Here is a 24,143-nt window from a genome sequence, read left to right on the forward strand (position 1 = left end):
TCCATAGCCTCCACACCCAGACGCGCAAGAACGTGGTGGGGGGGAGCCCTCCGGCCACCCAGCCACTCCACCACAGAGGATTGCCCAAAAAACAGAAGGCTGGCATTCAATAAATTTTAAAGTTGTAAACTTTTAAAGTGCTGTGTGGCATTTTCCTTCCCTCCTCCACCACCCCGCCTGGGCATGAATGTGAAGCAACAATGACTTTATTGCCTCTGCAAGCGGTGATCAAAGGGAGGAGGGAAGGGTGGTTACCTTACAGGGAAGTAGAGTGAACCAAGGGGCGGGGGGTTTCATCAAGGAGAAACAAACAGAACTTTCACACCGTAGCCTGGCCAGTCATGAAACTAGTTTTCAAAGCTTCTCTAATGCGTACCGCGCACTCCTGTGTTCTTCTAACCGCCCTGGTGTCTGGCTGCGCGTAACCAGCAGCCAGGCAATTTACCTCAACCTCCAAACCCGCCATAAACGTTTCCCCCTTACTCTCACAGATATTGTGGAGCGCACAGCAAGCAGTAATAACAGTGGGAATATTGGTTTCGCTGAAGTCTAAGAGAGTCAGTAAACTGCGCCAGCGCGCCTTTAAACGTCCAAATGCACATTCTACCACCATTCTGCACTTGCTCAGCCTGTAGATGAACAGCTCCTGACTACTGTCCAGGCTGCCTGTGTACGGCTTCATGAGCCATGGCATTAAGGGGTAGGCTGGGTCCCCAAGGATAACTATAGGCATTTCAACAGCCCCAACGGTTATTTTCTGGTCTGGGAAGAAAGTCCCTTCCTGCAGCTTTTGAAACAGACCAGAGTTCCTGAAGATGCGAGCGTCATGTACCTTTCCCGGCCATCCCATGTTGATGTTGGTGAAACGTCCTTTGTGATCCACCAGAGCTTGCAGCACTATTGAAAAGTACCCCTTACGGTTTATGTACTCGCCGGCTTGGTGCTCCGGTGCCGAGATAGGGATATGGGTTCCGTCTATGGCCCCACCAGTGTTAGGGAATCCCATTGCAGCAAAGCCATCCACTATGACCTGTACATTTCCCAGGGTCACTACCCTTGATATCAGCAGATCTTTGATTGCATGGGCTACTTGCATCACAGCAGCCCCCACAGTAGATTTGCCCACTCCAAATTGATTCCCGACTGACCGGTAGCTGTCTGGCGTTGCAAGCTTCCACAGGGCTATCGCCACTCGCTTCTCAACTGTGAGGGCTGCTCTCATCTTGGTATTCATGAGCTTCAGGGCAGGGGAAAGCAAGTCATAAAGTTCCATGAAAGTGCCCTTAGGCATGCGAAAGTTTCGCAGCCACTGGGAATCGTCCCAGACCTGCAACACTATGCGGTCCCACTAGTCTGTGCTTGTTTCCCAAGCCCAGAATCGGCATTCCACAGCATGAACCTGCCCCATTAGCACCATGATGCATGCATTGGCAGGGCCCATGCTTTCAGAGAAGTCTGTGTCCATGTCCTGATTGCTCACGTGACTGCGCTGACGTCGCCTCCTCGCCCGGTATCGCTCTGCTAGGTTCTGGTGCTGCATATACTGCTGGATAATGCGTGTGGTGTTTAATGTGCTCCTAATTGCCAAAGTGAGCTGAGCGGCCTCCATGCTTGCCTTGGTATGGCATCCGCACAGAAAAAAGCCGCGGAACGACTGTCTGCCGTTGCTCTGACGGAGGGAGGGGCGACTGACGATATGGCTTACAGGGTTGGCTTACAGGGAATTAAAATCAACAAAGGGGGTGGCTTTACATCAATGAGTATTTCAGGCAGGACTTCACGGAGGGTTCCAATAAGAAATGGTGCACCTAAGTAATTGTTCTTATTGGAACAAGCAGGTTGGTCTGGCCTCTGATACATGGCTAGATTTACCTCGCTGCACCTTCTCTGTGAGTGACTGCAGTGTGACCTAGAGGAATGAGTCCCCTAGACAGGGGAGGGGGGAAGCAAATGAGTACAAAACACATCTGGTCTATTTCTTGTTTTGATCCACTCCATCTATCTTTTACATCTTTGGCTGGCAGCAGACGGTGCAGAAGGCTAGCCATCCTCATCTCTTGCCTGCCCGGCAGAAGATGGTACAACAGGACTGCTAGCAATCCGTATCGCCTGCCTGCTCACCATAAGATGGTTCAATAGGACTGACTGCAGGACTAAAGAGAATGACCTGGTCAAGTCACTTCTAATGTAGTCCCTGCACCCATGTCTGCCCAGGCGCTCCTGGCCGACGTGGCCAGGAGCACCTCGGACATGACGATGATGGCTACCAGTCCTATTGTACCGTCTGCTGCCACAAGGCAATGGGTTGCTGCTGCTGTGTAGCAATGCAGTACCACATCTACCAGCACCCAAGAGACATACGGTGACGGTTACCTGAGCAGGCTCCATGCTTGCCGTGGTATGGCGTCTGCACAGGTAACTCAAGAAAAAAGGCGCGAAACGATTGTCTGCTGCTGCTTTCATGGAGGGAGGGAGGGAACGGGGGCCTGACGATATGTACCCAGAACCACCCGCGACAATGTTTTATCCCCATCAGGCTTTGGGATCTCAACCCAGAATTCCAATGGGCAGCGGAGACTGCGGGAACTGTGGGATAGCTACCCACAGTGCAACGCTCCGGAAGTCGACGCTTGCCTCGGTACTGTGGAAGCACTCCGCTGAGTTAATGCACTTAATGCTCTTAGAGCATTTTCCGTGGGGACACACACACTCGAATATATAAAACCAATTTCTAAAAAACTGACTTCTATAAATTCGACCTAATTTCGTAGTGTAGACATACCCTAAGACTACATTTCTTCAGTAGAGACAGGTAGGGAGAAATGGAGTTAAGTGGCTAAGGACTCCTTCGACCCTTTGAATTATTTTCAGAGGGGCCAAGAAGCAGAAAAATTGTAATCTAAAGGGAAGTCAAACCAGTGTGGAGGGAGGTGTGCCATTTCTACTCTTCAGTTCCTTTCCTCACCCACTGTCCTAACCAAGTGTGAAAGTTACCAGTTATTGCTACAGTTCTTCTATTCCTTCCCTGGCATCCACTTAAGTCTAACGTTAACAGATTAAAATTAGAATTTCACCACTTCTTTTAATATGCCAACATTTATATTAAAACCATTTTGTGGATTTTTTTTTTTTTTTTTACTTTCAGCAGAATTTTTAGACATGTAATACTTATACTTTCACAAATGTGTCACCACTAAGACTTTCTATGGCTTTCTTCATACTAACTACTCTCGCAATGCAAAAGAAATATAGGCAGAATTATAACCACATAAAAAAGAAGCCCCCCTCACTCCCAATATGTACAACTTAGTTAAGAGTTAACATTCTTGCCAAATTGTACTCAAGCCTTTCAATAACACCTTGGAAATACACCTCTACCCAGATATAACACAGGTTCGCACACAATGCGGTAAAGCTCTGACACGCTGCTCTGAGCAGCGTGTTAAGGGTGCCGGGCCAGGCCTGAGGGGTTGGATAAGGGGCAGAGGGTCTCTGGGGCAGCCAGGGGCTCTCCCCCTGCCCCCCCACCAGGGTCTGGGAGGCAGGAGCTGTGGGGGGGGCACTTTTGAGGGCCCCACAATCCCAGAGTGCCCCGTGGCATTAGTGGGGGGCTGGGAGCAGCCAGCTCAGCTTCCCTCGGCCCAGCCCCAACCTTGTCATTCGGGGGAGGGATCCCTCCCGCACTCACCAGCAGTGGCGGAAGCGGAGCAGCCCGGCCCCAGCCTGTTCCGCTCCACTTCCCACCGCAGAGGACCTTTCCCAACCCCCCTCAGCGACATGGGGCTGGGGCAAGGAAAGCGGAGAGGGCTGCAGCAGGTGAGTGCACGGTGGGGGGGGGGGGGTGTCCTTTCCCCAACCTCCCCACAGGTGGGAAGCGGAGTGCTGTGGCTGGGGGGTGGCGGAGTGGAGCGGGCTGGGGCAGCGTTGCTCCGCTTCCCGCCGCTGCCGGTGAGCGCCTGTCAGGGGGCAAGGGGTGTGGATAGGGTTGGAGCAGTCAGGGGACAGGGAGCAGGGGGGTCGGGTAGGGGGTGGGGTCCTGGGGGTGATTAGGGACAGGGGTCTCTGGCGGGGGCGGTCAGGGAACAAGGAACGGGGTGGGGCCAAAGCAAGTTTGATATAACACGGTCTCACCTGTGAAGTGGTGAGATTTGTCATCTCCCGAGGACCGTGTTATATCGGGGTAGAGGTGTAGTCACAGAAACCTTTATTATTTTTAGTATTTATGATACCACCTACAGCCATCAACATAGCACCAGAAATTTTACAACAGTAGTTTAAAAATAATTCAGTGATTATCATTAAAAGCACAACAGAGAAAGTAAAATATCAAGGAATTTCTTTCCTGGTTTTATCACCACCAGATACAAATTTGAAAAGCCAGATCAAAAATAATACTGAGAATAACCTGAGCCATCGCAAATAATGACAACAATATTTTGCACAATTCACTACAAAATTGTTTAGCTTTGTAGAGGACAATACTTAAGCATACTCAATAACGTAAAAGCACCTAGAGTTATGGATAGGCAATTTATAGAAATTTGGAACAAATAAAATTAATCTGACTTCTGCCCTAGATGCAAAAATTCACTCTTCTGAAATTGAACTGCAAAAAAGTGAAATTTCAGTAAAAAATCGTAAACATTTAATTAATTTTCTTCTTTCATATTTACTGTGAGGAATAAATGGCTTTTATAGAAATTTAGTTTTAGTCAGTATTGCTGGTATATAGCTCTCATTTCATTATTGTGACAGTGCCAGACAAAAAACTATGATTGGTGTGTAACTACTAGCAAATACAGTATGTCTGCTCCATCAAATGCAGTGGTAATTGTTTGAAGCTTCTGCTTTATTTGCACCTCATGTTTAAACAGACCTACAGTATAAGAAACATTTTGAAAATTAGTGGAAGCCTCAAACAAAAGAAGCTGTAGCAGAAGATAGAAGCTATTTCTCTGGGTTTTTTAAATCACAGTCTCTTGGACAGTCCATCTTTCTGAGACTGAGCATTTTCATTTCTAGTTCCTGAGTTTTCAGTCAGAAAGTCTAACATTGCTCTTCAGTTTTCCTATTAATGCTTCATAAATTTGATAAATTACTAATTAATATAGCTAGAGTTAAAGGAGACAAAATTCAGAACACACCTCAAGTAATGTGGTTCATACTGTTGGTCAGATATTATTATTAATAATAATAAATAATAATAATAATGTAAATTATTATTAAGATCTCCTCTTAGTAATATGAACTGCCTCATAAAAATAATTCTTTTAATACCTGATGCAAAGTAATTTTGATATGACAAACTTGCTCATATCAAAATCTTTCTTCCAATTCTGTCTGAATTTCAGAATTAATTATGGTCACTATATTGCAACACTGTACACTGAAACAATATTTACCTGTACTGCATATATGTACTAACCATTAATAACTACTGACATAAATCCAGTAAGGGTCAAAACACATTTATGTATGCACACTTGTTAAAAACACAGCAGTTTTTACTGTAATAAATATATACTGTATATGTTCACACATTCTCAGTATCTTAGTACAACGTAATATGCTTACAGTCTTTTCTCCTTCAGGATATCAAATGATGCTGCCATATTCATTAGCGTTGGTAAGCAGTGCAAATGATGGCTATGTGAATGAGGAAGGATTGTGTTTGCCTGAAAGAGATACATTTGTTATTAAAAACTAGGTCCAGCTATTTATCAATATTACACTTTTTTGGCCATATTCCACAAGCAATCAGCACACAAAAATCCCACAGACTTTAACAGAACTTTCCTATGCAAAACAATGATACAATATGGCTCCATTTACTCTTTTCATATAAGACAGCTCTATGTTAGAACACTTTCTTATACATGATTACAGATTCCTGTTACAATAACCCTTTTTTGCTAAAAAGACAACTGTGAAATATACCACATTTGTTAAAAGGCATTTAAAATAGTTCTAGAGACTGCACTTGCCTCTGAAGTCTCCTGTTAACTTGTGGTTTTACAATCAAATTAAACCGTGAAAATGATAATACAAAATGTTGTCAAACGCCCAAAGTCAACAAACTGAAAGACAGCAAAAAATACTCCTTTCAACTGTAGTAGTCCATGATGATATTTGTTACAATACTCAGGAAAAAATATGAAACAGAATTGAGAGGTTTTCAGTTGCTAGTGACCCTTTGGGATACTCTCAACATTTGGCTGCCAAAAATGTTGTTGCAGATGCCACAACTATGGAAGTGCACAAAAATATTTCTTCAGGTGTTGAAATAAGATCAAACCCCTATTGTTCGGATGGCAAAGAATTTAATACAGTCAGAATAAATTTTAAAGGCCTACACACAAAAATCTATGTCATAAGAACATTATTAAGATTCAAAGTCAAGCACCAAAATATCAGAAAATACTAGAATGCAGAGTTGCCTATCAAACCATAATTTACTCACTCCCCCTTCACACACACACCCCCCACTGCCTGCACTCGCCATGGGTGTATGCATTATGACAAAGTCTTTAATTACATATTATTTTTTCCATAGTGCCTTTGCCTCATTCAGCACACAGGATGGACCTGCTCTGGGATGAAAAACGTTGCATAATGAAGATTTCTCTGTAGCACTCCTCCCTCCCCCTTTATTTGTTGCAGAAGTTGTAAGGTGTGTAGTGAATGAAACAAGAGACTGCAGGAAGAGAAAAGTTGGTCTCATGGTTAAGGCAACCTTAACAATATGTGACACTACCAATCCTATCTATAATGAACAATAAGCCCTGACTTACCATGTGCAAAAGTTCTCCTAACAGGATTGTTGCTCTAACAGACACATGGTCATCACTGCTTGTAATTACCTCAACCAGACCCTTAAAGAAAAGTAAAAATTTACTGAAATAGCTGCATTTAATGTATACATATTTTATTATTATTTTGAGGAAATGATAATTCTAACTTAAACTCTGTACTTACTTCTAAAAGTCCATTAGTAATAAAAGCCGAAAGCACCAAAGCCAAATAATTATCCATGAGGTCAGGTCTAAAAAACAAAACAAACAAACAAACCATGCACACAATGTAAAATGTGTAGTTTCTTCTTCTATTTTTATTTCTCATTACTAAAGTTAGAAAACAATACAGCTTGTGTCACAAACACCACAACAATCATCCAGTTTCAGTTACAAAATGCTACCTTGATCTGGCTCGATGGGGTAATATAGTTTTAGATTCAGCTGCTACAAAACCATCAGAAAGTCTCCAACAGTCCTGAAACCGACCTGGATCTAGAGCAAGAAAAACGTGGACACCAGTAATTGTAACATTTAACTTTAAAGGGTCATTTTAATACCTGCAGTTGCATTTATTAGAGTAAATTATTCATTACATTAGCAGCAAATGGTTTTGTTTATTTCTTCTAATCTCACGTGTAGACCAAAACAGCACAAATATGATTTTCACATTCTTCACTTTAATATAGCACTGAACTTGTTATTAGCAAATATCATAATTTAGATTAACTAAAACTTAATATGAGACACACAAGGTGGCTGAGGTAATATCTTTTACTGGATCAACTGAAAGAGACGTAAAACTTAGAATGTACGTTACATGAACACCAGTTCTCAGATTGCAGAGAAGTAGTATTGCTAACTATATGAGTATGATTTGTTCTACTATACGCTGACTGCTAAACAGTGTTCAGCCCCCATGTTCATACAATAGAATTTTGTAATTTAGACCAAGCTTTAGTCAGCAACTCTGCCCAAGATTTAACTTCTGAGGCTGGGAAAACTGCACACTACTGCAGGGTAGAAGGGAGAGGCTGTCCTCTGTCCTTCCTCCCGGGTGCATACTCCTGCAGTGAAAAACAAAGGAGGGGCTGCTTCTACAGAGTTGCAGGAGAGTGTGGCTTCTACTGACATAAAACTAGCATCACATCTGACGCTGCAGCTTCACACATCCACCTCAAGGGGATTATGGAAAATCTGCAGTACGGATGAGAGTTCCTATATAACAGTAAACATACAATGTTTGTTAATTATGTACTACTAGTAATCAAAGGCAGACACACTGGGTATTTAGAAATTAAACATTAATGATAAGTGCTAAATTTATAAATATTAAAATTAGAACTCTCAATGTATTACTTAATAAAAGCACTTCTATGTTGCTCTGGTAGTTAAGTGCAGTAGCTGGTGTAACAATCACAACATAGGAAAGTGAGTTCTGATGTTTGTAATCTGCCTGGCTGTAGGTAGGGAAGTATATTTGTAAAGGCGCTGGAAAGTCTATTTGCTGTGTGGAAAAAATGCAACAAAAAAAAAAAACTATTGAAAGTTAGATGTTTAGAAAAAAATCAAAGATTACTTTAAAACGCTGTTTTAACAGTCAAAGTGCTAGCTACAGGTTGTCATGGGTAATAATACCTTTAAATAATATTAGCGGCAATGACGCATTTCAGAGGTGATGTTCTTTGAAACTATATAATTATCCTACTAAAACTTAATAGGATAGAATATAATCCGACAACATTCCCCACCCTCCCAATAATAGATATCAACTATAGATTTCTGTGACTCTAACTTTTGATAACTCCTTCTCTACAGTCAAAGTATCCTATTAACCTACAGCAATACATTTACTGGTGTCCTTTAAGATTAACTGCCCCCCAGTAAATCTCCTGTACTACTTTTACAGATGATGTAGTAATAAAATCAACAAAAGCCAGAATATGGGTGATACATCTGAAAGTAATCAACAGCTGAAAACAAGCCAATTTTTAAACAAGTATTTTTTTAAAAACAAATTAAATGATGAAATTGTCAATATTGACATGATTTACTGTGGCACGGAAAACCCCAAAGGACTCAAATTTTAGAAGAAATAAATAAGTCGGATAACCTGTACTGTGCATTGATTCTTAATACCTACCTACACTCAGAAGTGCTTCTATGAATTCTTCTGTCACAACAGGGAGAGGAAGGCGAAATATATCATAAAGAACCTCAAGTAGACCTCGCTACAAATACAAAAGGAAAATACTTATTTTCACAAGCTATTAGAAACCAGAACTTCACTTTAAAACTAGTAGAAAAAGTCAGTCTTGAAAGTTAGAAAATTATCCAAAATGAAAAATACATTGAAATGTAACTATTTGAAGCAGTTTGAAGCAGACTATCAAGCAGCAAAAACTCAACTTGTCTTGACTTTATTTTTAAACTTTATCTTTATGGTTTTTATGCAAAGAAAGCATATAATGAAACAAAAAAAAACACATACAAGGAAGAACTAGCATTTAAAGTTCAATGTTCATAATTTGCTAAACCTGTTAAAAAAAATTAAACACCAAAACAAAACAAAAAAATCCTGAACTCAAAAAGGTCATGCAGTGACTAAATAGATAAATAAGTGAGAACACGGTCTACGAATATTAGCATCTAATATGTACTAAACTTCAAAAGGTATGCAATATTTTCATGTGTGACTAGACATCCTCATATTTTTTCCAAATGTTTCTATTAGAGTCATTTTTTTTTCCATGAATGCAGGTAGCAGAGAGCTCACTCAGCCAGCCTGCGTATGAAGTGGAAATTGCAGATTTTCTAAAAGTAACTTCTGGCCACTAGAATAGTTACTACAAACCATTTCTTAATGTTAACTAATAGTTCCAACTCATCCAGGACTCCTAAAATACACAAGCTTGGAGAAGGGAAAATAGTGACAATGTTTTTGAGAGAACGCTGCATATAATATTCCGTAACATGTGTTTGAGAGGTTTAGAGGATGTGCGAAACGTTGGTATCGTCTCCAACACTCACTCTGCATTGCTAATCTACCCTTAAAGAGTCTGGAGTCCAGTAGCACCTGTTTAATATCTTGCTCTGGAAGAATGGCAGGGACTTGAAGTATCTTTCACATTATGCCAGGTATCTTCCCAGATTTCTGTTGAGATAGTAAGGCTAAGTTTTTTCCAATTTTCTTTGAGACTGAGAGGATACTGCGAGGATACTGCAAAACATTAAGCCATCTAGAAGTAATTCCTACACAGTGACTTGTTTCCATATTTCTTAACTTGTTCACCTAGAGGAGAGAGAGTTAAACAGACCAATTGTTCCCTATCAGTGTACAAATCCTTGAGCATAGTCACTGAAAGAAGGAACTGAGAGACAGCAGTGGCTGGTATTTGTTACACATGTAATAGAATATCAGTTGATCATCTTCAATTTTTGTTAATCCTTTTTCAATCCAAATGGTCTTAAGTATGAAGTTGGCCCTGATCCTGAGGTGCGGGTTATCCTATAGTGATACAGAGGATAAGTAAGACCGGGTGCTGTAACGTATTGCAGTATGCCCCACGTAGAAGCAAAGATTGGATTTTTCCTTAAGGGTATGGATAGACTCCAAATGGTATAAGCCACCACTGGATGTGAACCACCTTATGATAGAACGCATTTGGAATGCTGGATAATATAAATACAAATCTGGCAATACCATACCTCCAGTTGTCCAGGATTTCAGGGTCTTGTGACACCCAGGAGGCAATTTTTTATCCCATTTAAACTTCATAATACACCTATTTTTATTTGAACAAAGGGCATGGGAAAGATTTTGAAAGGCAAGAGGCTAATCATACAAGTCAATCCTGGGAAAACATTCATTTTGGCTACTTCCATTCTCCTCAGTAAAGATGACAGGACAAGACGCCATCTCGCTACAACCTTGGAAGTTTAACTATATAGTGCATACTTATAGAAACAATTTTCAGAAGATTAGGACAAATCTTAACACATTAGTAAGTGATTTCCATGTATATTTGAAATTGAGAAGGCTCTAATCTTTTGGATATACCTATTGCTTGTGATTCATTCCAATTAATAAGAAAACCAGAGATCTCTCCAAAAATGTCAACTACATCAATTATGGCACAGATGAGGATGGATTTTTCAAAAAAGTACAAAAATGTCATCAGCATATAAACTGATTTTGTTCTTCTCAGTTCACACCTTGAATGGCGGAAAACTGATAACGTACACAGCAGTGTTTCAAGAGAGATTAAAAAGAAGAGAAGACAGAGGAGAACTCTATTGTCCTATTTTCTAGTTGAAATCCTGGAGAAAAAAAATCCATTAGTTGACAAGGGAGAGTTGTATAATACACTAATCCAGTTCAGGAATATTGGACCAAATTCAATTTTTTTTTGTTTGTTTATTTTTTTTTTTAAAAGAACAGCCATTGGATAAATCCATTCAACCCTGCCAAAGACCTTCTCAGCATCTAGAGATAATGCTATAGAGGAAATTTTTAACTTATGAGCTTGCTGGATTGAGTAATTTTTCTCCTACTATCACCAGTCAATCTTCCTTTAATGAAACCAGCCTGATGGGATGATGGTGTTCAGTTATGTAGCAAAAATTTTTATAGTTATTCTGCAATCTGTATTCGACAGATATGGGCAGAAGCTGATACAGTTGCAACTGTCTTTGATCTTCTTCAGTATTAAAATAAATAAAGCAGTTGTCATTTCACTAGACATAGCTTCTTTTTGGACTGTTCCAGGGAAGACCTTTGAAAGAATAGAAGATAACGGATTACAATGTGTTTTGTAATTTACAAAATTACCATGTGTCATCCATTCCTGGAGTCTTGCCAGAATTAATTTTTTTATAGCGTGTTCAATCTCGTGTTGAGAAATCTTTGTCAAAAAACAACATTTGTTCTGAAGTTAGGGTATTAAAAGACAAGTCTTCAACAAAATGATCAAATCTGTTAGTGTCAAACTGGTTGTCTGATTTATATAAAAGCTTGACAGAATTGCTTTAAGTGGTTATTTATATCTATTAGTTCAAAGATGACACTCCCATCTCCTTGTAATACGGAAGAAATATTGTTACTGGATAGTTCCATCTTAAGTCTTCTGGTTTACCACCTTTATCTTCCCCATTCATAAATGTCTTTGTTTGTCCGTCAAGTGTAAATTCAATTTGGCTTGATAAGCATTTATTAGATCTATATTTGGAGCAGATTAGGGAACATAGGAGTTATTCACTATTTGGGTCAGTCTTGTGCATTCTCTCCAAATCGTCTATTTCCTTGGCCAGAGTCTAGTAACTTGAGTCTCTCTCTTTTTGGGAGGTATACTTTAGCATCCACCCAGTAGCTTTGCAGTAGCTTTCAGAGCTTCTCAAAAGATGGTAACTCAGGCAACCGAGTCCTTATTTTCTCATATGAAGTTATAGTTGACTGAATCAACTATGCAATAAATTTTTGCATCTTTTAGTAGCAGAGTATTCAGCTTCCCACCTAGAAGACTTCAGTGAAGTGTAACCAGCATCTATGGTGAATATAATTGGCATATGATACAAAATTAGCATATCAATAGCTACTTCTAGGCATGCTAGAATCAGATAGGAAAGAAAAAGTCAATTCTAGGAGTAAGATGAATGTACTATACAGAAATAAGTATAGCCATGCTCCTCGGCGTGTCTCAGTCTCCATATATCTTTTAAATAAAATTCATTAATTAATAATGACGGCTGGCCTATTGTGTTTTGAAGCTGAGTCTTACGTAATTGGATTTGTCCAGATGTCTTTCTAGGATAGTATTTCAATCGCCTCCCTTTAGTACAAGAATATCTTTTATATTACAAAGGATGTTGGCAGTGTCTTTGAAAAAATTAGAATGACCTCCACTTGGATTGTAAAGGCTTCCTAGAATTAACCTTTTTGAGACAAAACCAGGATCATCGTTTAAGAAGGATCATCTTCCCTCAGGATCAGACCAACACTGTATAAAATAAGATGGATGTGCTTTTGCTCTTAGAATTCAATGATGAATGATATGCTACACCTTCTTGATTCTTTTGGCATCTATTTTCAGGCTTGACAAAGGCCTGGCTGGGATGATTTAGTTGAGGATTGGTCCTGCTTTGAGCAGGGGGTTGGACTAGATGACCTCCTAAGGCCCCTTCCAATCCTGATATTCTATGATTTTATGATTTCTGCTAGATTAATTTCCTGAAATCAAGCTACTTGGCATTTATTTTAAAATCTGAGGTGTCTCAAGATTTTTAATTATTTTGGAAGATTTATTGAGTCCCCTCATGTTCCGGAATCATACCCTAAGAAAATTCATGGCAAAGTTTTGAAAGATATATTAAGATATACAACGTGACTGTAAAGATACGTATTTCTAGTTAATATTGTTAAACCACATCTCTAAAATATGGTGTGTATTCATACACGTTCAATACTGGTTAGTTTTCAATGAATTTATGCCTTCAATTTGGCCTCTAAGGTTTCAGGTATACAAAGATCTATAGTTAAATATCCAAAGAATAAATAGTTGTATTCCAAAGTATATTTGTAACGGGGGCAGCGGAAGACACTTAAAATAAGCCACTGTGAGCATGTTCAGATCCCTGATGGCATCTGTTTCATTCTCTTCCCCTCCCATGTTATCTAATAATATTCTAATCGTCACTAAATGCAAACACATTTTCTAAGAACATGTATAATAAATATATGCATATACACACATGGAGTCATCACATATAAATTTCCAACTGATTTGGTCAATGAAATACTAATCTGAATAAGAAAAAGTACAAAATATTCATATTCATAATATGAAAATGTCCTGCACAAACTGAGTAACTAGTGTTATTTATGGTTTAGGTTTGAAGTACTTTTCATGTCAGAAATATTGACTGATCCAAAGGACTTGTGGTTAACATAACATGATCTTCAGAGGAAGAACTAGTGAAGAGACCGTCTAGCAGTGCAAGTTGTGATGACTGGGGTTGATAATACTTCCTTGAGTACATGGTGCTATATCCCCCAGCTTAGTGTTAAACTGTTACTCCATGCATTGCAGTGTTGTTTGTACTCAGCTCCAAAGTAAACTGAAGAGCTCAGCCTAACTGCTAGATTATATAGGTGATTATTATTATAGCATATCTACAAGGATACATAAGAAAAATGGATTTGTCAGCATGTGAAAGTATGCTCTTTATGGTGAGCCATTATGGTTTTTTTGGTAAAATCTGGCTGCAATATTAAGCATCTTACAAATTTTGCAGGAAGTTTTGCAAAATCTTGTGAAGCCTGCTAAATCCATACTGAAAGTATATTGGACTTGACACTGTATCTGATATTGGTCCCCTGGGATTTGCTTTATGTCACTGAATGCAGTCCTCTTTTTGTTAAGCTCAGCTGAGAAGTTAGGACAAAGAAATCTTGGGCCCTTTGTACATAAGGGTTTTGGCTTTTCTGGCAGCATTCATTAACATTACTTTATCACTGAACTTCAGCAACCTGAAGATAAGTCTGGGCTTGTCAGATTCCAACTTTCTAGCATCAGGAATTCAATCGATCTTTCAATATTTTAGGGGGGGTAACAAGGAGTCCAATTTAAATGTCAGGGAGCAGTTTCTGGAGAAAGCTGATAATATTCTTTTCCTTTAGACCTTCAGCAATACCCAAGATGTGAAGATTGTTTCTTTGAGATCTGTTTTCCAAGTAATCTTGTTTTTCTTCCAATTTGTCTAAGTTTTAAGGAGGCATTTTCTTCTTTAATTTTACTCGTTTCAATGGCAGCCTAGTGTGGTTCATTTTCCAAGTAACCAATTCTCAATTTTACACCTACTTCTTGAGAGAGGCCACAAATATCTTTTGAGATTAAATCCACTTGGTCCTGAGGAATTCCTTCAGAGCCATGCATCTGATGAAGTGGGTATTCACCCACAAAAGCTTATGCTCCAATACGTCTATCAGTCTATAAGGTGCCACAGGACTCTCTGCCGCTTTTTCAGTGCCATGATATCCTGAGGTAGGTTCTGCTGTGGCCCTTCTCCCCCAGCTCTTTAGGTGATTCTGGTTTAGGTCTTTGGTTGCCTCTCATTTTTTCCCACTGGAATCCATGTTCAACAGTTTGAAGTTTATCCAGGGAATTTAGACCTTTAGGACAGAAACGTAGTCAAATTTGCTAGAAAAGTAATAATTAAATTAATATATGGGGTGACAGGAGCTCTAGGACTAGGCAGTCATCTTTCTCACAGAAACCTTCAAGGTGAGAGTCATGTGGTATCCAATTGTAGATTTTTTTTAAAAAAATGATTCTAGCTATATCAAAATTTGGCCACAATAAAGTAGAAAATTACTGTCAACTGTTATATTACATTTTGTATTGTGTTTTCTATAAAGACGCTACAATGCTAATTAAATGACAAAAGGGGGGAATTTAGGGGTTGCCACTCCATTCTTAATTAGCAAGCAACGTACAAGCCTTGCAGTGTGTCCAAAATATAGCTACTAAATGATACACAAATAAATACAAAGAAGTCAAATTAATGTAGTATTATGTATTAAAAACAATAAAATATTTCTATGTTGACAAAGTAATAAAATGAAGGAAGTTAAATATGAAAAACAATTATTAGATCAACTAGCTCATCTCCCTGTCAATAAAGGATTGTCTCCAAGTACACATTTTCTAGTGTTTAGTCAGTCTCCAACTACATGTGTTTTTTTGTACTTCACACAGAGACATGAGTGATCAATTGCATTAAAAAAAAAAATTCGCTGGAGGCTATTGCACTTTGGCTTCTCTCTCATTCTTGCCAGGATCATGGACAATTGCTGTGACAAAAATTGTCTCAATCTCAGAAAGAAAGTTCTTTTCAGCTCCAATTAATCACAGTGTAAGTCCATATAATGGAGTCTTGATATACATAGGAACAACATACAGATAACATGCAAATAAAACTTATGTACTCTTCTAGTTACTGTATCTATATATCTTAAGTATTTTAAAGAAAACTTAGCAGAATTCAATTTTTATATTTTATAATTTCAACTGATTTAAGCTTGTTTTAGATCTTTACTGATTTAAATTTTCACCATTGCACAAATTTATGGGTTTTAAGATTTTCTTTGATAAATTTTAATTTTCACAGTTGTTGGAAATCATGGGAGGTCTGAATTATTAATAACAAACATTGAGATTCAAAAAGTTAAAGCTTTTTAATCCTTAAAACACACATTGTCAACATCACGTCAAAATATGCAAAGTAACTATCCTTAAATCAAACTCTAATACGTTTTCAAGCAGCATTTTTCTTACTTTGCCTATCTGTAAATTTTAACAGTGATGTAATATTTTTGGATGGTGTGTGTATGTGTGTGTACAGTAAAAAATCTGTTTACCAACATTTACAAATAAAATCTAATCCTTCCAAGGCTCTTTACAAGGCCCTGTTTACTGTAGTATACGACTGCCACATGATCTTTCATGTAATTATCCCCACAACACCCTTGTGAAGCAGAGAACTGCTATTATCTTCATTTTACAGAAGGGGAACTGAGATACAGAGAGGATAAGTGATCTATCCAAGATCACACAGGAAATCTGTGGAGGACTTGAATCCAGCTCTTTCACGTTCTAAGCAAGCAACCTAACCACTAGACGAATCGTCCTACCATTAATGTTAAAATTAAGGGTTAAAAATACACAAGAAACACACACAAATGCACACAGTTTTAGAATACTATTCCCTCTGTAATTATCTTATTTATTGCCTACCCGTATTTCCATATTTGGTATACAAAGTACCCCAATAAGAGACTGGATCCCAGAGTTGCCAGGTTTGCATAAACTGATAATACCTAGAACACACAAAATATATAATTAGTGTCTCAATCAAAACAACAAATGCTTTAAAAAACACTGTTTGAAATACTAATAAAAATAACTAAACAATTGTCTCATAGGATTATGCAGTTACTAAATCATAACTGCAGTTTTCCCTCTAGTTATGCAATCCCCAGCAACAGGCCATGTGAGCTTTGCATATTCACTAGTTATTTCTCAATAATTATGGTCCCTATGCAGCTCCTTGTATTCTGACTCTGATAATTGTGTAATTATTAAATTAAAATGTAACAGATTGCTCTGCCTCCTGTACACAGAAATTTAAATTTGTTTGCAAGCAATAAGACTGAGCTTCAGTTGTAAATTAATTTTAAATGAAGGAAAAGCAATACAAGGTAAACAAAATGAGGTTGTCCAACTTTATTTTTGTACTTGTTTCTCTAATTTCTCTTCTCCTTTCTACAAGTTAGTTATTATGGACACAAGTGCATTGCTATCTTATCCCAGACACTCCCTCTCAATTCTGGGGGTTAATGTAGATTTTCTTACACTGAGCTAAAGACCTAATTCTTCGAAAAAAGAAAGAAACCATCTGAGTGGATGATCATACTGCTTTGTAAAATCAGCCCTTGAACAAGTTGTCACAGTATGGGAAGCCTAAAATCGCCTCCCGAAGAAGGTAAGTGATCACCGTCACTAGGAGCCTTGAGAACACCTTGGCGCTGAGGGGAGGCTGAAGGGAAGTACTTGGTACTGAAAATGTTCCTGGCCTGTATTTAAGCATAGGTATTTTCTGTGAGATGGGTGTATCACTACATGGAAATAGAGATCTTGTAGGTTGAGGGCCGAAAACCAATCTGCCTCTAGTGAAGTGATTTATAGCTGCCAGTCATCATCCTGAACTTTTGAGACTAAGAATGTATTTAGTAGTCTAAGATCCAAAAATCAGTGTCCACCCTCTGTCCTCCTTTGGCACAAGGAAATACCTCAAATAGAACCCCTTTCCTTTGTGAGGAGCTGAAATCAGATCTATGGATCCTAATCAAAGGAGAGAGTATTTCTTGTCTCAGTAAAAGCTCATGAGAAGGGTCCATGCATAGGGATGGGGAAGAAGGGTAGTTGGATGGTGTAGCCCAATGCTATAATTTCTATGACCTACTTGGCTGTACAGATCCACCTCCAGGCATGATGGAAATGGCAAAGGCAGTCCCCAAAAGGGGGTATGTGGGCAAAGCATTGCAGCTGCTGAACTAGAAGCGTGAGAGGATTCAAACACTTGACTGAGCCATCAAAAATGTGGTTTTGATAGTGACTGGGTACTTGCTGAAAAAGGAAGAGCACCCCTCTTTCTTTGGAACTTATGTCTCTTTCTGGGCAGTTCAGTGGATCTGTGAAACTCAGAGATCTGAGCAAAGCAAGATCTCTGGGAAGTCTGTAACCTACTAAATCATCTTTTATTTGCAGGAGTATATATAGCCAGAGATTTTAATGTGGTGCAGGAGTCTTTAGCATGTGAAGAGAGTCATCTGTGGTTTCTGAGAACTTTCGACCACTGAAGAGGCGGTTCTCAACAGTTTTCTGAACTACTCTCACGATCCCAAGAATTGGAGCCATGACACCCTGCACATAACTACCTCCATAGAGATGGACCTGGCAGCAGTGTGTGCGGCATCCAATGATGCTTGGAAAGATGTCCTGGCTAATAACTGACCCTCCGTGACAATAGCCTGAAATTATTCTGTGTTCCTGTGGAATATGATCAATGAAAGCCACATATTTATTATACTTTGTGAAATTATATTTTACCACAACCGGCTGATAGTTTGCAGCCTGAAATTGTATTGTGTCAGGTGAACAGGATTTCCAACCAAAGTGGTCCAAGCACTTTTGGTCTTTGTTATATGGGGTACACTTGGAGCAGTGTTTGCTTAATGAACTCATTCACTGCTTCTACCATCAGAGAATTAGGTGAGGGGTGGAACAACAAAAATTCAGTGTTCTTGGAGGGGACATAGTATTTTTGTATCCACCCATTTGCAAGTTGGTAGAACAGTTGCAGGTGTTGCCAAACAGTTTTTGCTGAGTCCAGGAGTGCCTCATTAAAGTGTAACATACCTCCAGTGGGTGTTGCTGATTGTAAAACATCAAGCAATTTGTGATGCTAATCCTTCATCTCCTTGAGTGGTATTTGAAGATCATCAGCTACCCCCTTTATAAGGTCTTGAACCTGCTAGAAATCATTGGTCACAGATGGTGGTGGAGGCATGATCACATCAGCTGCAGAAGATGAGATAGGAGTTTGATGGATGGCTTCTTTATCTGCTCTAGCCTCCTTTTCCTCAAACATCTCCTTGTGTTGGGGTCCCAGTTAAGGAGGAGAAGACTGAGCATCTCTAGCCTCCCAATTCTTCGGAGCTGGTGGCCGGGCAAATTGCTGTCTGTATGCAGCCCAGGCATCGCAGTATGGCCACTGCAGGGGCCCATATAGGAGAAGGGGTGGCTTTCAGGGTTGGTGCCACCACCTTTGGTGTTGTGCACCAAAGGTCTTCTCTATGAGTGTCAAAGAACTGATTTCTGTATGGATGGCTATGAGAACCCTGTAGTGACATGGAAGAGACTGAATAGGTCTCCCTCACCTTCTTGATATCCTCCAATGGATAGGGGGGCACCAGCAGAAAAGGGTGGAGAGCCTGGCAGTACCAGAGAGCGACAGTAGTCCAGAGACCAGGGTCTCAGTATTGAGAGGCATTCAGTAACCATGAGCAGTGGAGATTCTGGTTCATCTGCCACTAATAAGTCTTTTGGGTATCTAAATTCCTGTGGTACCAAGCGGAGGATTGGTGCTGATGCGGTAGCATGCTTGGCAATTGAAGCAGAGAGTACCACAGATTTAAAGTGTAACAAAATAGGCATCGATGATGTCTAATGCTTTAGTTTGCATGGTACCAAGGGTCCCAATTGGGGAGGTATCAATGACAGAGTTGTACTTGATGGTACCAGTCTGGATGAATGCTTGTCCTTGCCCTCCTTGTACTTTGTAGATACTACTGGGGTTCTGTCGGAGCACTGTTTCTCCTTAGAGCTCAGAGACTTGCCAGTACTGGAGAAAGAGTCTTTCGCCTCTAAGGCGCTGAACCAAGAGGTCGAAGCTTCCGATACCATGGACTCAGCAGGGGGACCAAGGTTTTTGGGAGCAGCCTCCTTATGATGAGAGCCAGAGCTCCGCTTCTGGGAATCATCACTGGGATCTTAACAGTCTTCCATTTCTTAGGGGGAGATCTGCACCAAAGTCAATTGGTGCCTAGACACAGATGTTCAGGGAGGGTCTCCTAACCTGATTCTGAAGCAGATAAAAGGGAGCGCTTCAATCAGCATCATTAGCTTCAACCTGGTCTCCTGATTCTTCCTTGCTCTAGATTTAAGGGCCAGGCAGAAGTTACACATCTGGGATATACGTAACTGTCCGAGGCAGGTAATGGTCTCAAGTTGCAGTGGGGGAGGTTTAGGTTGGATATTAGGAAAAACTTTGTCACTAGGAGGGTGGTGAAGCACTGGAATGCGTTACCTAGGGAGGTGGTGGAATCTCCTTCCTTTGAGGTTTTTAAGGTCAGGCTTGACAAAGCCCTGGCTGGGATGATTTAGTTGGGGATTGGTCCTGCTTTGAGCAGGCGGTTGGACTAGATGACCTCCTGAAGCCCTTTTCAACCCTGATATTCTACGATTCTATGATCAGGCAGCAGACACATTTAGAGGGGCTGTCACTAACTTTCTGACAACAGAGGGAACTTTTGAATCCTAGAGAGCTGGGCATGCCCTGCCAGGAGAGTAAGGGTCTCCAGAGGGAGAAAGCGGAATAAAGTTAATCCTCTCATTATGTATCTACTAACTACCTAACAAACTACCACCTAATACTAAATTATAAACAAAGAGTTAGCTGAAGCATGCTCAAGGCAGACAAGCTAGGCCTCAGTCTCAGGCTGAGACAGTTGAGAAGAAATTGAGGGTGATTCACCTGTGCAGTCCCATATAGCTATACACAAGTAGGCCAAATGGACACTGCTATTGAAAAATCTCGAGTCAAGGGCTCACAAAGCACTTGAAGTGAAGCACCTATGTGGACACTACTTGAAGAAGAATACACTTTCCGAGGATATGTTTATCATATTGGAAAGTGGAAGCACCCTTAAGTTATCACTGTATTATAAAATACAGTAACAGAGAAATTAGGTATGGAACAGCCCAACAGGATGAGTCAATGACTGCCAAAAAACATGCATGCTCTGTCTTAAATTCAATCTCCAATGAACAAAAATTTGGGCTTCTGACCTTTTTCAATTCTTTGATGTACAAAAAAGCCTGAAGTTTATGTATTTGTTTTAAAAAGGTATTTTCCATTTGAGACTGGAAAACTACGGATGACTAGGAAAACTACTGAAATGGTGAAATCACGAAAGCTAAAAGTGAAAGTTAAGCAAGTGAGAAGGGAAGGGATTTTTAGACAAACTTCAAAAATTAAATGTATTTACTTCTGTAAATATTTCAATGACTAATTTTTTGGATAGAAGGAAGGTTTTGTCCAAACACCCTTATACCACAGCTCACAATATGCACTTCTGAGCCCTCCCAATTCTACATTCCTGATATTTATAAAGGTAAAAAACACAAGTAGGAAAAAGTTAGCTTTTTATTTGTTTTAAAATATTTAAAGCCACCTTTATGTATGAAAGCAGCAAAAGAGGGCACAACCCCTTTTTAAAAATCCTTTATAAGTACACCTTAAAAACTAAAATTATGGGGGGAGTGGAACCAAAGGGGCAGAAAAAAGGGACAAATAATAAAGAAAACGTCAAGGGAAGTGGCATATTACAAGCCCACTGTTCCTTTAGTCTTCTGAAGGGCCTTTCAGGTTTTTAAGCTAGCTCCCAGTGTGTGGGTGAGGGAGGCTGTATAAGAGGCAACCAGGGAAATGGTTTGTTAGATGTTTCTAATCAGACATCTGCCTGAAGAGTTTGCACCAGCATAGCCTCACCAATGACTGGCCACTGATTGCTGTAATTGGGGCAAATCCCTCAAAAACCTTAGGTGATGTCTACATTGCTGTAATTGGGGCAAATCCCCAATCGGTGGCCAGTCATTGGTGAGGCTACACTGGTGCAAACTCTTCAGGCAGGCAAACAGTGGCGTTATTTGCACTGGTTAGTGAATAGGGCAGATCTCCAGTGTAGATAAAACTTTAGACTACGGTGATCATCAGCCTCACCCATCAAATATCAGGAAACACAGCTAAAGTAAACAGATATCGGATACGGAATTCCCAAATTGGCAACAAGAGTTGCATCTCTTGGTGAGGAATGACAATCAGAGCACACCACATAGTGGAACCCCATCTGATTTGACACATCAAAACACATTAATATCATTGCAGACAAGGTACTGATGAAGACAATACACAGACTCATAGGAACAGATTCTATATTTAAATGAGCCATTCTCTCACTCTTTAAACTCCCTTCTCTGCACACAAATAGGGGGTAGGGGTGGGGTGAAAAAAAACAAACCACTTACCTGCCCATGACCGAAATGCTGCCACTATTCCCATTTTGCTAGCTAGGAAGCGTGCTTCTCTGTCCTCTCTGTTATAAAAACAACAAAATGCCAGACAGATATACTACCATTACGTTACTGTTAAACCTAGAGCAGTACTTTGTTTACTAGTCACTTCAAACAAGAGTACAACTAACTATTACAGGCTTTTTGATGGGGAATGGGACACAACATAAAAAATTCAGGTTCCATATTTATAATATAAAGATTACAGAATCAGAGTTTTAATTTTATGACTTTTTTTCTTGTAAAATTAAAGAACCCAATCTCCCTAGCGAGTTACCTTGCTAGCCATGGAATGCTTCTCTAATCTAAAAATGAAAAAGCCAATTATAAACAAGATTTTTTCAATTTTAAAGGTAGTGGAGGGGATAAAAGATCAGGTTTTAAAAATATTTAGCAAGTGATTCATACAGAGGTGTCATCGTTATTTGTCACATTCTTTACTATGGTTAACAATGAACTTTTATACTACTGTGATAGGCAACAACCCCTAAGATAAAACATTCAAGCCTTTTCTGTTGAAAAATGTATTTGAGAAGATGTAAGTTCTGATTTAGACCACTACCATCATAGACCAAAATAAAATCCCACAATAATTTTATAAAGAAGTCACATAACTTTATAAGCATTTGGATAGCAGATTTTTCTTCAGTTGGCAAAACATTTTCAGAAGGATGCACCTTGGCATTTTTGACCATCAAGCCAAGAGAAGTTATTGTAATAGTAAATGTTATAGATATTCCCCAGTCAACTACACAAAGAACTACGCGGCTTCACAGAATTCACAGAAAGGGATTCTCCCCCATAGACCAACCCCTGAACACAGCTGTAGCAGCATAAAGTGATCATGAAGTCATTTCACTGGCTGGCACAGAATTCTCCGAACACAAAGACTACATAATGTTGCCATAGCAGCCTTAGACACAATCTCTTGGGAGGCCCAACATAGAGGGTGCAGGGTAGGGCCAGAGCACATCGCTGTGAATATTTTGGGCAGCACTGCCAAAAATTATGCTAGGGCCACTCCAACCTCCAGAACAGCCCAGAATCAGGGAGGCAAAAAAGTCATCATAAAGCCACTAAGATCCCATCTACCATGGGCTGTACCCCCTCTAATTTTCTGGTAGTATAACACACAACCATACCCATGGATTTTTAAGGCCAAAAGGGGTCTATAGTCTGACCTCCATAATGCATATCACAGTTTTATACAGTAATTCCTGCATCAAGCCTACAATTTCTGATTGAGCTAGAGGATCTATTAGAAAGCCACCCACTTTTGATTTAAAAAATTAAGCGATGGAGACTCTATGACAACCCTGGTAAGATGACACAATGAGTAATTATTAAAATCACTGGTAAAAATTTGCACTTTTTTTCTAATTTGAATGTGTCCAGCTTCAACATAAAGCCACTGGCTCTTGATTTGCCTATATTATATTAAAGACCCCTTTACTCTCAGTAATACTCTGCCCATACAAGTATCTCTAGACCATGATGAAGTTGTCCCTAACTTCTCTGATAAGCTCAATCTATTTAGCTTGTCTTTTACTGTAAGGTAGGTTTTCCATATTTCAAATGATTTGTAGCTCTTTTTAAACCCTTTCCAATTTTTTCAACATCTTAAGTATGGACACCAGAACTGCACTTAGGATTCCAACAACAGCCTCACATAGGTGGTATACAAAGTGATGCCAGTTCCATATTGCTATGTGATATTTCTGTGTTTGTAAAGCCAAGGATTTCATTAGCCTTCTTAGCCACATCATTGTACTGACAACATATATTCAGTTACTTATCATGATATCGATGTCCTTTTCAGAGTCGCTGCTTTCTAGGATGCAATTCACAATCCTTTACATAAACATGACCACTATATTTTGTT

General features: G+C 39.6%; 1 protein-coding gene across 1 annotated transcript in view; it reads right to left on the reverse strand.

Moving 5' to 3' along the window:
* RICTOR (RPTOR independent companion of MTOR complex 2) overlaps positions 1-24,143 on the reverse strand; it is a 173,487-nt gene that overhangs the window by 55,358 nt on the left and 93,986 nt on the right. The window contains exons 10-16 of the mRNA XM_074952498.1: positions 22,217-22,284; positions 16,583-16,665; positions 8,935-9,022; positions 7,196-7,286; positions 6,976-7,042; positions 6,792-6,872; positions 5,575-5,675 (exon numbers count right to left, since the gene is read on the reverse strand). Coding sequence (XP_074808599.1) covers positions 5,575-5,675; positions 6,792-6,872; positions 6,976-7,042; positions 7,196-7,286; positions 8,935-9,022; positions 16,583-16,665; positions 22,217-22,284 — 579 coding nt within the window. The remainder of the gene's footprint in view (positions 1-5,574; positions 5,676-6,791; positions 6,873-6,975; positions 7,043-7,195; positions 7,287-8,934; positions 9,023-16,582; positions 16,666-22,216; positions 22,285-24,143) is intronic.

The sequence above is a fragment of the Natator depressus genome, chromosome 5 (genome assembly GCF_965152275.1).
Source record: "Natator depressus isolate rNatDep1 chromosome 5, rNatDep2.hap1, whole genome shotgun sequence".
NCBI classification, from domain to species: Eukaryota; Metazoa; Chordata; order Testudines; family Cheloniidae; genus Natator; species Natator depressus.